This window comes from Triticum dicoccoides, chromosome 1B (assembly GCF_002162155.2).
Source record: "Triticum dicoccoides isolate Atlit2015 ecotype Zavitan chromosome 1B, WEW_v2.0, whole genome shotgun sequence".
NCBI lineage: Eukaryota > Viridiplantae > Streptophyta > Magnoliopsida > Poales > Poaceae > Triticum > Triticum dicoccoides.
In genome coordinates, this window is record NC_041381.1 from 11,490,803 (window position 1) to 11,503,671 (window position 12,869).

Below are 12,869 nucleotides of genomic sequence, written 5' to 3' on the forward strand. Positions count from 1 at the left end.
TGGACTGCGTCGACGAGTTCTTTTTCACAATTTCCTTTACGACTACGACGACTCGTCGTCCGATGACGAGGAGGAGATATTGGCTCCCGTATTGGTCCAACATTGAATCGCAACCGAGAGAGCGGGCATCTCCTTCTTTGGAAGGACTACTTTGATACAACAAATCCGTTGTTCAAACATCAGAAATTCCGCCGCCGTTTCCGTATGAGTAGGCATCTTTTCAACTGTATTAGAGAGGGGTGGTCGGCTATGATGACTATTTCGAGTGCAAAGAGGACGTCGTTGGAAAGATTGGTTCCTCCTCTTATCAGAAATGCACTGCCGCAATCTGAATGCTTGCACATAGAGTGCCCGGTGATCTCATTGATGAGTACGTCTGTTTGAGAGAGTCTTCATGCCTAGAGTCCCTGTATAAGTTTTGCAAGGCTGTTATTGCTGTGTTTGGCCCTGAGTATTTGAGAGAGCCGACTCCTGAAGATACAACCCGTTTGTTGGCGATGAATGCCAGCGGGGGCTTCCCAGGGATGCTTGGCAGCATAGAATGTATGCACTGGGAGTGGAAGAACTGCACTTCTGCTTGGCAAGGGCAGTATAAGGGCCATGTTAGGGATTGCACTGTCATACTAGAGGCCGCGATGTCTCAAGATCTCTGGATCTGGCACTCATTCTTTGGCATGGCTGGATCACACAATGATATCAACGTGCTTCAGCGCTCGCCGGCGTTTGCTAGGCTTGCCAAAGACAACAACCCACCGGTGAACTTTACTGTCAACAGCCACAACTACGACAAAGGATGCTACCTGGGTGACGGTATCTATCCTTAGTGGACCACTATTGTCAAAACAATCCCGAACCCTGTCGGAAAGAAGAGGAAACGATTTGCCCAAGAGCAAAAGAGTGCTAGGAAGGATGTCGAGCGTGCCTTTGGTATTTTTGCAATCTGGATGGGGCATCGTTTGGTATCCTGCTAATACCTGAAACACGCATAAACTGTGGGAGGTGATGACTGATTGTATGATCATGCACAATATGATCGTAGAAGATGAACGCCCGGAACGTCTATACGATCAAGGGTTTCAGTTTCAGGGTGAGAATGTTGTGCTTGAGCATGGAGGAACCACAACCTTTGAACAGTTCATCCAATTTCATCATGACATGCGTGATTGGGAAACTCACGTGTAACTGCAGAATGATTTGGTTGAGCATATCTGGGCTCATGTTGACAACCAATAGATGTATCTTCTTTATTCGGCTTGCAAAACTATATGAGACATTTTTACTTGTATTTGGCTTGTAAAACTATGCTATTTTACTCGATTGCAACTATGTTATTTGACTATATGTTTGAATGCAAAAGCAATGAAAAAATGAGCTATTTGTTAAAATAGGGCGGCCAGCCGGCCACGCCGGTAGATATGGGTCGGCACGTTGGGCGCACTGCCAACCCAAACCTAAAACAGGGCGGACGCCAGGCGGGCGGCCGACCCAAACGGACAAAAAGCAGACAAAATCACCGTCGGTTTGGGTCGGCCCGTTGGAGTTGCTCTAATAGCATGCACATTTTCGAGGTGAAATAACATTCGAGGAGCTCTGGACAAGGGTCTCCAAAAAGTGCCCGTTTTTGAAGTTTCTTTGAGGGCTAAATTTTGCTTTCTTTTTCCTTATATAAAGCTCCTCGAATGTCATTTGTTCATAAATTTTTCCACCCTCACAGCGCACTCGAGCATCTCAGAGGCCAAACAAATCAGACACTTTTTGATACTTTTCGAATTTACCGTTCATGAAAAAAAATGCGGTGGCCTAAGTCTAGAAAAGCATGATTAGTGCCACAGATTGGTTGGCATCATGGCAGCGAGCCAGTAGACACATCACCTTTTGAGAGAGGATTCGTTGGGTACCCTGCAGCATCTCGCGATGCGGTTATGCTGGGCCGGTCTGCAGAGTAGCTCGCGCTAGTTATTAGCTTCTGTGTGCATGCGTCTTGGGACCCCGCACACATAAATATACAAGATGTTGATAAAAACAACATAACTACTCCCTACGTCTAAGTGTATAAGTTATTTTATGAAAATCAAATAATTTCAAAACATTTAGATGTGGTGTATTAACTTTCACCTCGTTTCTTATTTCTTGACATAAATAGAGGAATGAACCAATAAGAGACGTGAGGCATGTACGATTTCAATCACTTGAGACTTCCAAACACGACATGCAGTGATCTAATAAACGGCGTAGACGGAGGGAGTATACAAGATTAGTCAAGCGATTGACATGCATTAATCACTTTTAGCACCGATTAAGGATTCATAACTTTGCACGCGGAACACGTGGTGTGCAACTTTAACTTTTTGAGATAGCTAACCACTTATTCCAAGCGGTGTATGCAACTCAAACTTGATACCAAAAAGGATTTGTAAGGTAGTATAATAAGGATATACCAGCATAGCAGATTGGCGTGGCGCCATGCCATTGGACGGCGTAGCTTATAAAGTTCCTCGACATGCCGCGTAGTATCTCTCATTTCATAGCATAGCCTACCTATCTTGGCAGTAGACCAGAAGGCAAGGCAGAGGGCATGGTGGACGCCGGGGTGACGGGCGTGCTGTCGAAGCTGGGGGAGGTGGCGTCGGCGGAGGCGACGGCGCTGCTCCGGGTGGACGAGCAGATCCGGGAGCTGCGCCGGCGGCTGGTGTACCTGCAGGCGCTCGGCCGCGGCGCCGACCAGCAGCGCCAGCGAGCTGCTGCTGCTGTGGGCGCAGGAGACCCGGGAGGTGGCCTTCGAGGTGGAGGACGCCGTCGACGAGTTCCATCTCAAGGTGGAGGCCTTCCAGGCCAAGGCCAGGCCCAGGCGGGGCCGCCGTTACTCCTGGTACCACTCGGCTCTCACGCTGCTAAGCGGGCTCGCCATGCAGGCAATTAATTAATTACCAGTCGGCTAATCTTGATCAGGAGAAGTAAGTTTCTCGGGTTAGCAAAGGTGATGATGTGTTTCTGCTGGTGGGCAGATTGTTGCAAGGCATGGCCTGTCAAGGGAGATAACAAAGATCAACGGGAGGATCAAGGAGATCGGTGAGATCAAGGAGGCGTATCAGATCCAAAGCTCCCCGGCTGAGATATGGAGCGCGTCCTCCATTGGTGCCGCCGATGCTGACTGGTATGGGTCATTTTCTTTGTCCTCTCTACTGCTACCTCCATTCCACAATAGTTGTCAGGGTCCCCCATCAGTTGTTAGTACGTATTTTTATTTGAAATATTTTAAGATTTGTTGTCTAATACATATGTGGCAAAAAAGTTTACAGTCTACCAATCACGTGTATAAATAGGTTACATGGCCTTTTGAACTTCATAGTTGCACCTAAATAGATCGTAACAGCTAAATCTCTATGACTGTACGTAAATTGATCTTGTACCTTAAATCTATACAATTACACCCAAATATAGATCATATTCCAAAAATCTACATAGTCATAGCATAAATGTTAGATATTGATAATTGTATGTAACCAAATCATAAACAATCGAGAGAGCATTGCTATGGAATCAAAAGCTTTAGTTTGTGCTAGTAATTTATTTGTTTTTTAATATTTACACAATAATATATGCAAGGAAGAGCAATGCGAGGAGGTCCAAAATAAACAAAAACCGATTACTCCTTATTGGCATGCAAAAAATGACAAATGAACGTTGTAGTTCTATGCTAAGAGCATACATTAACTGATCTAGCGGGGCACGCAAGGTGCTAATTAGTTTGGGTGTCAGTGCAGCTTGATGGCTAGCTAAATAAATAGATTATTAAAAAAGGAATTAAAATCATTAGATTTTTTGTTAAAAATCCACCATTATTTTTTGTTATTTATTAAAAAGGAAACGTTATGGCTCACCCGACTGATTACCGTCGCCTCGTCTCCCACCTCGGGCGCATGACACGTGTCCGTGCGAGATCTCGGTCTAGATTGTAACATGGTCCATGTTTCAGTCAGAACATCAACACAAGCCGAAACCCGTTCTTCCACCCATCCTCACCTCGCCTCGTCTCTCTCTCTCTCGCACGCACACATGGAAAATAAAAGTCAAAATGCACGTTTTGAAAATATCAACTTTAAAATTCCATACATTGTGCTATGAACGAGGTAAATGGGAGTAGAATGTCTAAATGAGATAGAAAAGGACAAACACTTAACATTTTGGCCGAAGTAAAGATGTTGCGGGGGCCGTTGTACTATTTCAAATGAAAAACTGATGGCTTAAGAACATAACTAGAGTATTAAAGAAAGAAAGAAAACAAAAAGAATTTTTTTTAACTATGTAGCTCCGTCGTTAACTAGGCACAATCAAGGATGACGCGGACTCTATAATATGCCAATGTAACTGCCCTCACGCCCTCTCAAAGAGCCAATATAAATAGGATTACTCGTTCAGAAGCATGAAATGCAAATAAGCGATTGAAGGAACAACCGAGTAATTAAGTACTACTCTCTCCATTCGAAATTACTCGTTCAAGGAATGAATGTATCTAGATGCATTTTAGTTGTAGATATATCCATTTTTATTTATTTTTGTGACAAGTAAAATGTCTTATATTAGTTTATATAAAGGAAGTGATAGGAAAAATTATCACGCCTGGACCTCACCTTATGACCTCCACCGTACAACAGGAGATGGCGATGCCTTTCATAGCAGGTCAGTAACGAACGGTTGCTGGCTGTCGGCACGCACTACACGTGCCCACGTGGAACACTTGATGTCCAGCCCACCAGACAGACAGATCGTGCTCCCTGGACCTGCATCTGCATCTGCATGCATGTTGCAGGAACGTAAAACCAACTCCTGCAAGTGCCTCATGCATGCATGCAAACAAAAATTGGGGTGAGACCATATAACATCGATTGTTTGTGTAAACGCAGGGATATTGAGGCTGACAACGCCATCGAGTTGAGGGGGGAAGAATTTGCGGCCCTAAAAACACACATCCTGGAGGAGCAGAGCAAGATAGAACGTCGAGCTGTCATCTCCATCGTTGGGCCAAGCGGCATTGGTAAGACGACACTGGCCAGAAAGTGGTAAACTTCAACAGCTTCTGAGAAAACATGAGCACAACTACTTGGTGGTGCTCGATGGCCTGGTGGACATGAGTGACTGGAACTCTTTGGTCAGCTTGCTGCCAGATGACAACCCCAGAAGCCGAATCCTTCTCACCACACAGCTCAAAGTGAGGGAAATTAAGCCCAGCGTCAAGCAGATCGCACCGGTTGTTCTGCAGCCTCTTGGCAGCACCGGCGGCACCAAGGACATTCTGAAGCTGTTCTACCGGCGAGCTTTCGGTTTCGGAGCAAATGGTTTTCACCCCCGCGTGATGAGTGATTTATCCGAAAGGAGTCTCAAGATATCGGCAGGCCTCCCATTAGCAATTGTTGTGCTCAGCGGGCTCCTTCGGACCAAGAATTTTGGTCATGAATGGAACGACGTGCTCGAGCAACTGGAGGAGTCCAAGGGCCAGCCAATCAGATGCCTATGGGCACTGGCCTTCGAAGACCTGCCACACCACCTCAAGTCATGCTTCATGTACTTTGCAATGGCATCGGACAACATCCTCCTCGATCCGGACCGCCTGGTGCGTCTGTGGATTGCCGAGGGGTTCGTTGCGCCAAAGAAGGGCAAAACCTTGGAAGAAGTCGGGCTGGGCTACCTCAAGCAGCTCATCTCGAGAGGTTTGGTCCAGGCCGTGAAGGACGCCAGAGGAGGCATCAAGTTTGTATCGGTGCACAGCCTGCTTCACGCCTTTGCAGAGTCTGAGTCTCAGGAGTCTGGATTCTTTGAGATGCACCACCATGCCAATGTTCTCAAGCCGCATTCCGTGCGCCGCCTCGCCCTCCACAACTACATCTGAGAGCCCAGCTGGCACGACCAAACTGCATGACCTCAGTTTCATTCGAGGCTCGCGGTTTCTCCGTGTCATTGACCTCTATGGCCTGTTGCTTGCAAGGGTCCCTGATGAGATCGGCGACATCATCCACCTGAGGTACCTTGGTATCAGAAATTGCAAACTGGCGGTGCTCCCCACATCCATTTCCAAGCTTGATAACCTCCAAACCTTGGATGTGCGGGCCACACAGGTGCAAGATGTCGCCGACGAGTTCTAGGAAATTCAAGGGCTGCGGCATGTGCTCGCCGGCGTGTTACGGCTGCCCAAGTGTCCAAGTGCACGCCAGAAACACTTGCAGACGCTTGTCGGCGCCGTGTCCGCCGGCGCATGGGGCCCGAGCTGCCCCTTGAGCTCCATGATTTACCTGCGGGCACTCGCCATGACTCTCATCTCTGAAGAACACGTGTCTGCCTTATAACAAGCGCTCGAGAAGATGGAACTTCTGGTGAGCCTCAAGTTGGCCGGGCGTCTCCTCCCGTCAAGCGTGTTCACGAGCCCCAGCTCGCGCCGCCTCGAGGTCCTGGCGCTCCATGGAAGGCTCGACGCCGGTGATTTTTCAGTGCACGGCCCGTTCTTCTTGCCCAACCTTGGCACGCTCAGCGTTTCCGGATCAGCTCTGAAGCAGGATTTCATCGACAAGGCGGCCACGCTGCCGAACCTCGCCGAGATGGAGCTACTGGGTGGCTCCTACAGCGAGGCGCATTTGGTGTGCCCCGCGGAGGGGTTCCAGAGCCTCAGGAAGCTGAAGCTCGCCAACGTGGTGCAGCTGGAGTTGGTGGTGGTGCCGGCACCGGAGTCGACGCTCTTCACCTGCTGCGGCTGCCCCCTGCTGAAGATGGAACGCCTCCAACAAGTGGCTGTTGCTGATCCTGCGGAAAATGGGGTCATTTCTAGTCTTGAGGAACCGAAATTTAAAGATGACAAGGCCTACATTTTTTCAGAGATCGATCAAGTTGATGCTAACGATCCTACAGAAGATCAGATGCTGGTAAGGCGAGGGGTGGAAAGATTTTTCCAAGCAGATACTACTAATGATCCTACAGAAGATCAGATGCTGGTAAGACGTGGGGTGGAAGGATTGCAGTACAGGGAACACTACTTCCATGAAGACACTGCAGATGATCTTGCAGAAGATCATATGCTTGTAAGACATGGGAAGTAAGGCCTGATATGGGACGTTTCCCACCGTTGTGTTGCCTGGGTTGTTAGTGTCCGCTTTTATTGAAGTCTATATACTAGTAGGTAGTAGGATTTGGAGATAGTAGGTTTTGTCCCGTAGAAGGTTTCCCTGCTATTTCCAAATCTCTAGGAGTATGTTTCTATTTACCTTATAGTATGGCTTATTTAGGCCCCAAGTTGTAAGGTACTACTTGTAGCCAGTGGTGGATCTATCCAGGATTTTTAAAACAAGGTGGTTCAACTAAGAAAAAATGGCGACAAATATGACATGCCACCGTTCTAGGAGTAATAAATTTACCAATATATAGCACAAGGTGCTTTCAAAAACCATGTAAACAGGTCAATATGGTCTAACAAACATGCTAATAAAATTCTCAATTTTGAATATAAGAGAAGCCTACATAATGCATACGTTGACAAGTTAAAAAAAAAGACTAAATGGCATTATCAATTTGTCAGTGGCATTGTTAGAGTGACTTGTTGTTGAGAGTGGCGAACAATCAGACAAGTCATTATCATGTCACTCACTGGTCATGCGTTCATGTGCCGGATAGCAAGATTATTTGTATGTGTTCACAGGATGTGTGGTTGTTTAAGTCAACGCAATAACAGCTTGACTCTCCCACCTTACTGATGCAACAACATGCAGCAAAGAGCAAACCCTAAATAAGAAAGAAATTGGGGAATGGGCGCTGCCGCAATGGACAACTCATCTCGAGTCGCCAGATCAAGCTAAAGGCTTCCTCCCGGCCGAGTGCCAGAGTCGGCGGAGAGAGGAATGGTGGCCGGCGCCGGTGTGGTGGCGGTGTTGGCGGAGAGAGGTGTGGCAGTTTTGCTTATATGGCACATGTGTGCCAAATATCACAGTCTAATTTTTTTTTTGAAAAACTAGTTTCGGAAGGAATTTTTTTGTCTACCAAACCGTGGGCTACAGTGTACATAATGCTACAGTGTGTCGGTCTGTACGTACACTACTGCTTACTGGGCCGGCCCATTTAGCGTCCGCGCGTCTCCTTAGACGCCTGCAGGCGTCGAACAGGGGGACTCACCTTCTAGTTTGTTTGGCAGACTGAGAGAAAGGGATAAGATTAGGTTTAGAAAGTAAATTCTTAGTCCCAATCTCCTGTTTGATGTGTAACGGGAATTACTGATGGGAATTGAGAAGAAGCTTTTTCTTACAACAGGAATTGAGAAGAAGCTTCATCCCACCTGAACTGACCAAACTGTGAATTATACGCTCATACCCCTTAAACTCCCATTAACTATCACTAATTCCTGCCAACCAAACACGCTATTATTCCCAGTTCCTCCCAGTGATAGGTTCTTTTGAGTAACCCCAGCGATAGGTCGACGCGACTGCAGGTCACGCCCATGGATCTCGCACAACTACTCCCTCCGTTCCGAATTACTTGTCTTGGATTTGTCTAGATACGGATGTATCTAGACTCATTTTAATGCTAGATACTACCTCAGATCAATCATAACCCCTCATGTCCAACACGCCCGTGACAACTTGGCATCAGAGTCGTCGTTGTTCTACGCTGTGACCGACAGGATGAGCATACAACAGCAAACCATATTTAGCGCATAGTCGGCGTACCCTTGCGCTCCAGCTACGCACACTTGGGCTGGCCCGACTAGCTCTCCTTTTCCACTTTTTGTGAAGGGTCTAGAACCCTCTCAGAACGTTTTTTGTGTGTTTTTCCTATCTAGATTTTTCTACTTTTTTTTCTTCTTTTTCCCTTTCCTTTTCTTTTTCCATTTTTGTTTTCCATTTTCTATTTTAAAAATTTGTGACAACTATTTGAAATCTGGGAACATTTGTGAAAATGAAAATATTTCTCAAAATCGTGATTTTTGTTAAAATCACGGACATTTTTCAAAATCATAATTTTATAAAATTTAAAAATATTTTCTAAATTGGCGAACATTTTTTAAATCAATTTTTTTATGAATTTTGGTATAAAAAATGTAATTCATGAACATTTTTAACTCGATTTTTAAATATTGGTGAATATTTTTTCAATCCATGAACATTCCATGAAATACCAAACAGTTTGCAAACTCGTGAAAAAAAATTCAAGTTCATGAACAGTTTTTTAAATTAAGAATATTATTTGAAGTCTGGTTCTTATTCGCACAGCCATCAAGTTCTTATTCATGGGGACGATGTAACAGATGGAGGCGAACTCAACGTGGGACATTCAATGGTGGCAGCTCCTATACTTGATGAATGTCTAAGCTTATTTGAAACATTGGGGAAGGTTTCTATTGAACATTGTGTTAGAGAATTGAATATGGTTGCTCATGAGCTAGCTAAATTTGGGAAGTGTAAGTTACTCATGAGCTAGCTAAGGGCCCTTACATGCTCTGAGATACTCTCCATAGAAAGTTCTTTATTTTTTTGCAGGTTACTCTCAGTAGAAAATTCAAATATGGTTCCCGGCATGTAACATTTCGCGACAACCCTTTTCATATAATTTGGTTGACATTCTATACTAATTAATTTGTAGCAAGAACTGAATTGAGGAGCAGGTTGTCACACGGACAATTAACTGGAAGTGAAAAAATTTAGCAAGTACGACGGCATTTACTAATACAGTATTAAATCTAGTTATGCAAATGTGAATGCCATTGAGCATTCGGATTTAAAATATGCACATCTAGTATTATTTTACCTATATATAAATATGCCAATTGGATTTGAAATCAAAAGCCGCTAGCGGGCTGCTTCAGTCACTGAGAACTACCTCGATGCCAAAATATAAGACATTTTTACAGTTCAAATTGAGCTTTAGGTAACAGAAATTGTATGAAAATATGGCCTCAACTTTGTCAATCATCTTTTTGTTGATTCGGTGGATTTTTCTTTTTGGCACTTCTCTGGAAGCTCGACAGCCAACCGATGTAACTCAAAATGGACAAGAGTCCAGAAGAACCATATCATACAGACAAATGGGCTTTTTCTTTTGCTGACATGTAAACCAATGAACTTGATATACAGTATCATATAAGTAACTGAATATATGTGAGTTTCAGGTCTAACAATGTAGGGAGGATATCTGACAAAATGAATCAACAAGGCTTGTAAAACTCCAAAAACAACCATCACATAATTAACATACATTCGGTGGGCATCATCCTTCCTTCCTAAGCTGAGCAGCATTGCTTCTTTTCGCCGCCATTGTCGGCGGCGGCGGCGGCGACATTGATGGTCTTACCTTCCTTGACCCCAGCGGCCCCTGCCCTGTCCTCCTCGGAGGCCACGGCCTTCTTGCTGACGGTGCGGTAGATGTCGCCGAGGATGAGCTGGAAGGCCTCCTCGACGTTCATGGCCTCGAGCGCGGACGTCTCGATGTAGGACAGCCCCTCGGCCTCGGCGTACCCCGCCGCGTCGTCGGTGGCGACGGCCCGGAGGTCCTTGAGGTCGGTCTTGTTGCCGACGAGCATGATGCGGATGTTTGCGTCGGCGTGGTCGCGCAGCTCCTTGAGCCACCGGGCGATGTTCTCGAAGGTGGTGGGCTTGGTGACGTCGTAGACGAGCACCGCCCCGAGCGCGCCCCGGTAGTAGGCGCTCGTGATGGCCCGGTACCGCTCCTGCCCCGCCGTGTCCCAGATCTGCGCCTTGATTATCTTGCCCTCCACCTGCAAAATTAAGAACAGATCAGTCAGTTTCAGAGGAAATGCGCATCCTGGAATTAGATAACAACACATTTTGTCATGGTCCTGCTAAAACCTCTATCATCAAACAAAGTCCATATTAAGAACGTGTCAGTTTCAGAGGAAATGTGCATCTTGGAATAAGATAACAGCAGAGTTTGTCATGATCCTGCTACACCTCTCCATCAGCATGTTGCTACTACATATATGATACGTAATAGGTGTGTGCTTGAAAATGGAGATAAAGACAAGTTGACAGCGCCACCTGGCCTGCCAGCTACTGAACTGAGTGTGACACTCTCTGAAGCTGAAGTTAAAGTTGATTATAGTACTAGAGTTAACACTAACTAATGGTGCTACATGTTTCGACCAGATGAGCAGCAAGCGCGCGGCTGGCATCTAGTCACCAATCCAAATCCAACCCCAGCAAGCACAAGGATAGGCACGACACGGTCGATCATACATGTCGCACGGCTGATCTCCGGCTCGAAGCAAGCAACCCGAACCCGGTCGGGTTATTCTAGGATCTCAGCAGGAAAGACAGGCATGAGCTTTACTCCCTGTCAACTGTCATTTTCGCCTTTGCAATGTTAGCCTTCCAACATGGACGCCTTTTCCCCTTTCTAGTAGTATGTTTCAAGATGAGAAAGTACAGTGTTCTCTAAAGCGCTAGCGTTGAGCTGGTTGTGGAACTGAAACTTTGGAATTGATAAGGAAATCGTAGCTAGCAGTTGATTACTGTGAGGCTGAGCACTGCAGCAAGCGAGCAAGCAGGAGCGGGAGCTATGGCGTGGAAACTAGTAGCAGTAGCAGTGAAGTGAAACAGGGCGCTACGGTAGATCTGGCTGCCTAGGCACGGGGGAAATCCTCAGGCATGTCGGCCCTGAATCTGTCCCGGCGGCGACGGATTTGCTACCGGCGACTACTACTACTACTATTTGGCATGGCATGGCAGCCATGATCTGGATCTGGAGCGCGGGGGGGAAGGAGAATAAGCCGCGGATCCGACTGACCCCGTCGGATCCAGCGGCGGCGAGCATAGCAGAGCAAAGCAAGGAATGAAATCGATGGATGGAAGGACTCACGTGGAGGGTGCGGGTGGCGAACTCGACGCCGATGGTGGACTTGGAGTCGAGGCAGAACTCGTTGCGGGTGAAGCGGGAGAGCAGGTTGGACTTCCCCACGCCGGAGTCCCCGATCAGCACCACCTTGAACAGGTAGTCGTACTCCTCCTCCCCGCCGCGACCGCTGCGCCCCCCGCCGCCCGCCATTGCTTGCTTGGGATCTCCGGTAAGCAAGAGCTCCGCTCCGCTCTGCTCTGCTCTGTTACTGGACTGAGAAGAGACAAGGGAGGGAGGAGGGAGACAGCGTACTCTTTACTTCTCTACTGCCCTGCTCTACTGCACTCTACTCTACTCTACTGGCTCCAGTCAAGTGCCAGTACATCTCCTCGCAGCTGGCTGGATCTGCCCTGCTCTGCTCTCTCGGCGTCAAATTTACTAAATGACCCTTCTCCAACACGGTGACCCAAACGGACATTCACTTCCCATCCCTTTGGATTCTTAAAAATAGACAGCGGGTGAGATTGTCCGCCTCGACATTTCATCCAACTCCTACCTTTTTCGACAAAGGGTGCCTCAAATGGCCCATCAAGATCGAACTACCATCAAATGGCCCGTCAAGATCGAACTCCCACCTAGCTGGCATGTCCTCCTCGTCCAGTCCGTGGCCTCGCCGTGCACCGTGCTCGTCCTGGCGCACCACGTCTTTGGGCAGGAGCTCCGGCTCCTCGTGCGGCCTCGAGCAACAACAGCGCGGCCGCTACTGCACCATCGGGCACACGCTCGCTCGCACTGCTACCCTTGGCGGCTTCCGCTCCTCCCCGGCGCTGCCAACGAGCAAGTCACAGAAAACATCCGCTTCATGACCGCTTAACGCAAATCTGGCCTATATTTGGGGCTGAAACAGGTCCGAGCGGACACAGAATGAAAATTGGTCTCTGCGTTGGGCTGTGTTTTATGTCCGGGCGGACCCAAACAGACACGCACTAACGAAAATGCATCGCTGCGCTGTAGTTGCCCTGAGAAACGTAATTTGTCCACTCCCT

At 47.3% G+C, this 12,869-nt stretch overlaps 1 protein-coding gene and 1 pseudogene across 1 annotated transcript; one reads left to right on the forward strand and one right to left on the reverse strand.

Annotated features, from left to right (window-relative positions):
* The first annotated feature begins 2,549 nt into the window (after positions 1–2,549).
* Positions 2,550–7,314, forward strand: LOC119349970 (annotated as a pseudogene).
* A 2,768-nt stretch (positions 7,315–10,082) lies between these two features.
* Positions 10,083–12,254, reverse strand: LOC119315820 (ras-related protein RABA2a-like). The gene is made up of 2 exons (XM_037590293.1): positions 11,848–12,254; positions 10,083–10,747 (listed from the first exon to the last, which is right to left on the reverse strand). The coding sequence occupies exons 1-2, from the start codon at positions 12,031–12,033 to the stop codon at positions 10,253–10,255; spliced, it is 681 nt and encodes a 226-aa protein (XP_037446190.1). The 5' UTR covers positions 12,034–12,254; the 3' UTR covers positions 10,083–10,252.
* Between the last annotated feature and the right edge of the window lie 615 nt (positions 12,255–12,869).

Bases quoted from the DNA above. Each gene is read 5' to 3' on its own strand.
- LOC119315820 (XM_037590293.1), bottom strand. From the start codon at position 12,033: ATGGCGGGCGGCGGGGGGCGCAGCGGTCGCGGCGGGGAGGAGGAGTAC. The intron at 10,748-11,847 runs GTGAGTCCTTCC...TTAATTTTGCAG, and splicing joins TCGCCACCCGCACCCTCCAC to GTGGAGGGCAAGATAATCAA.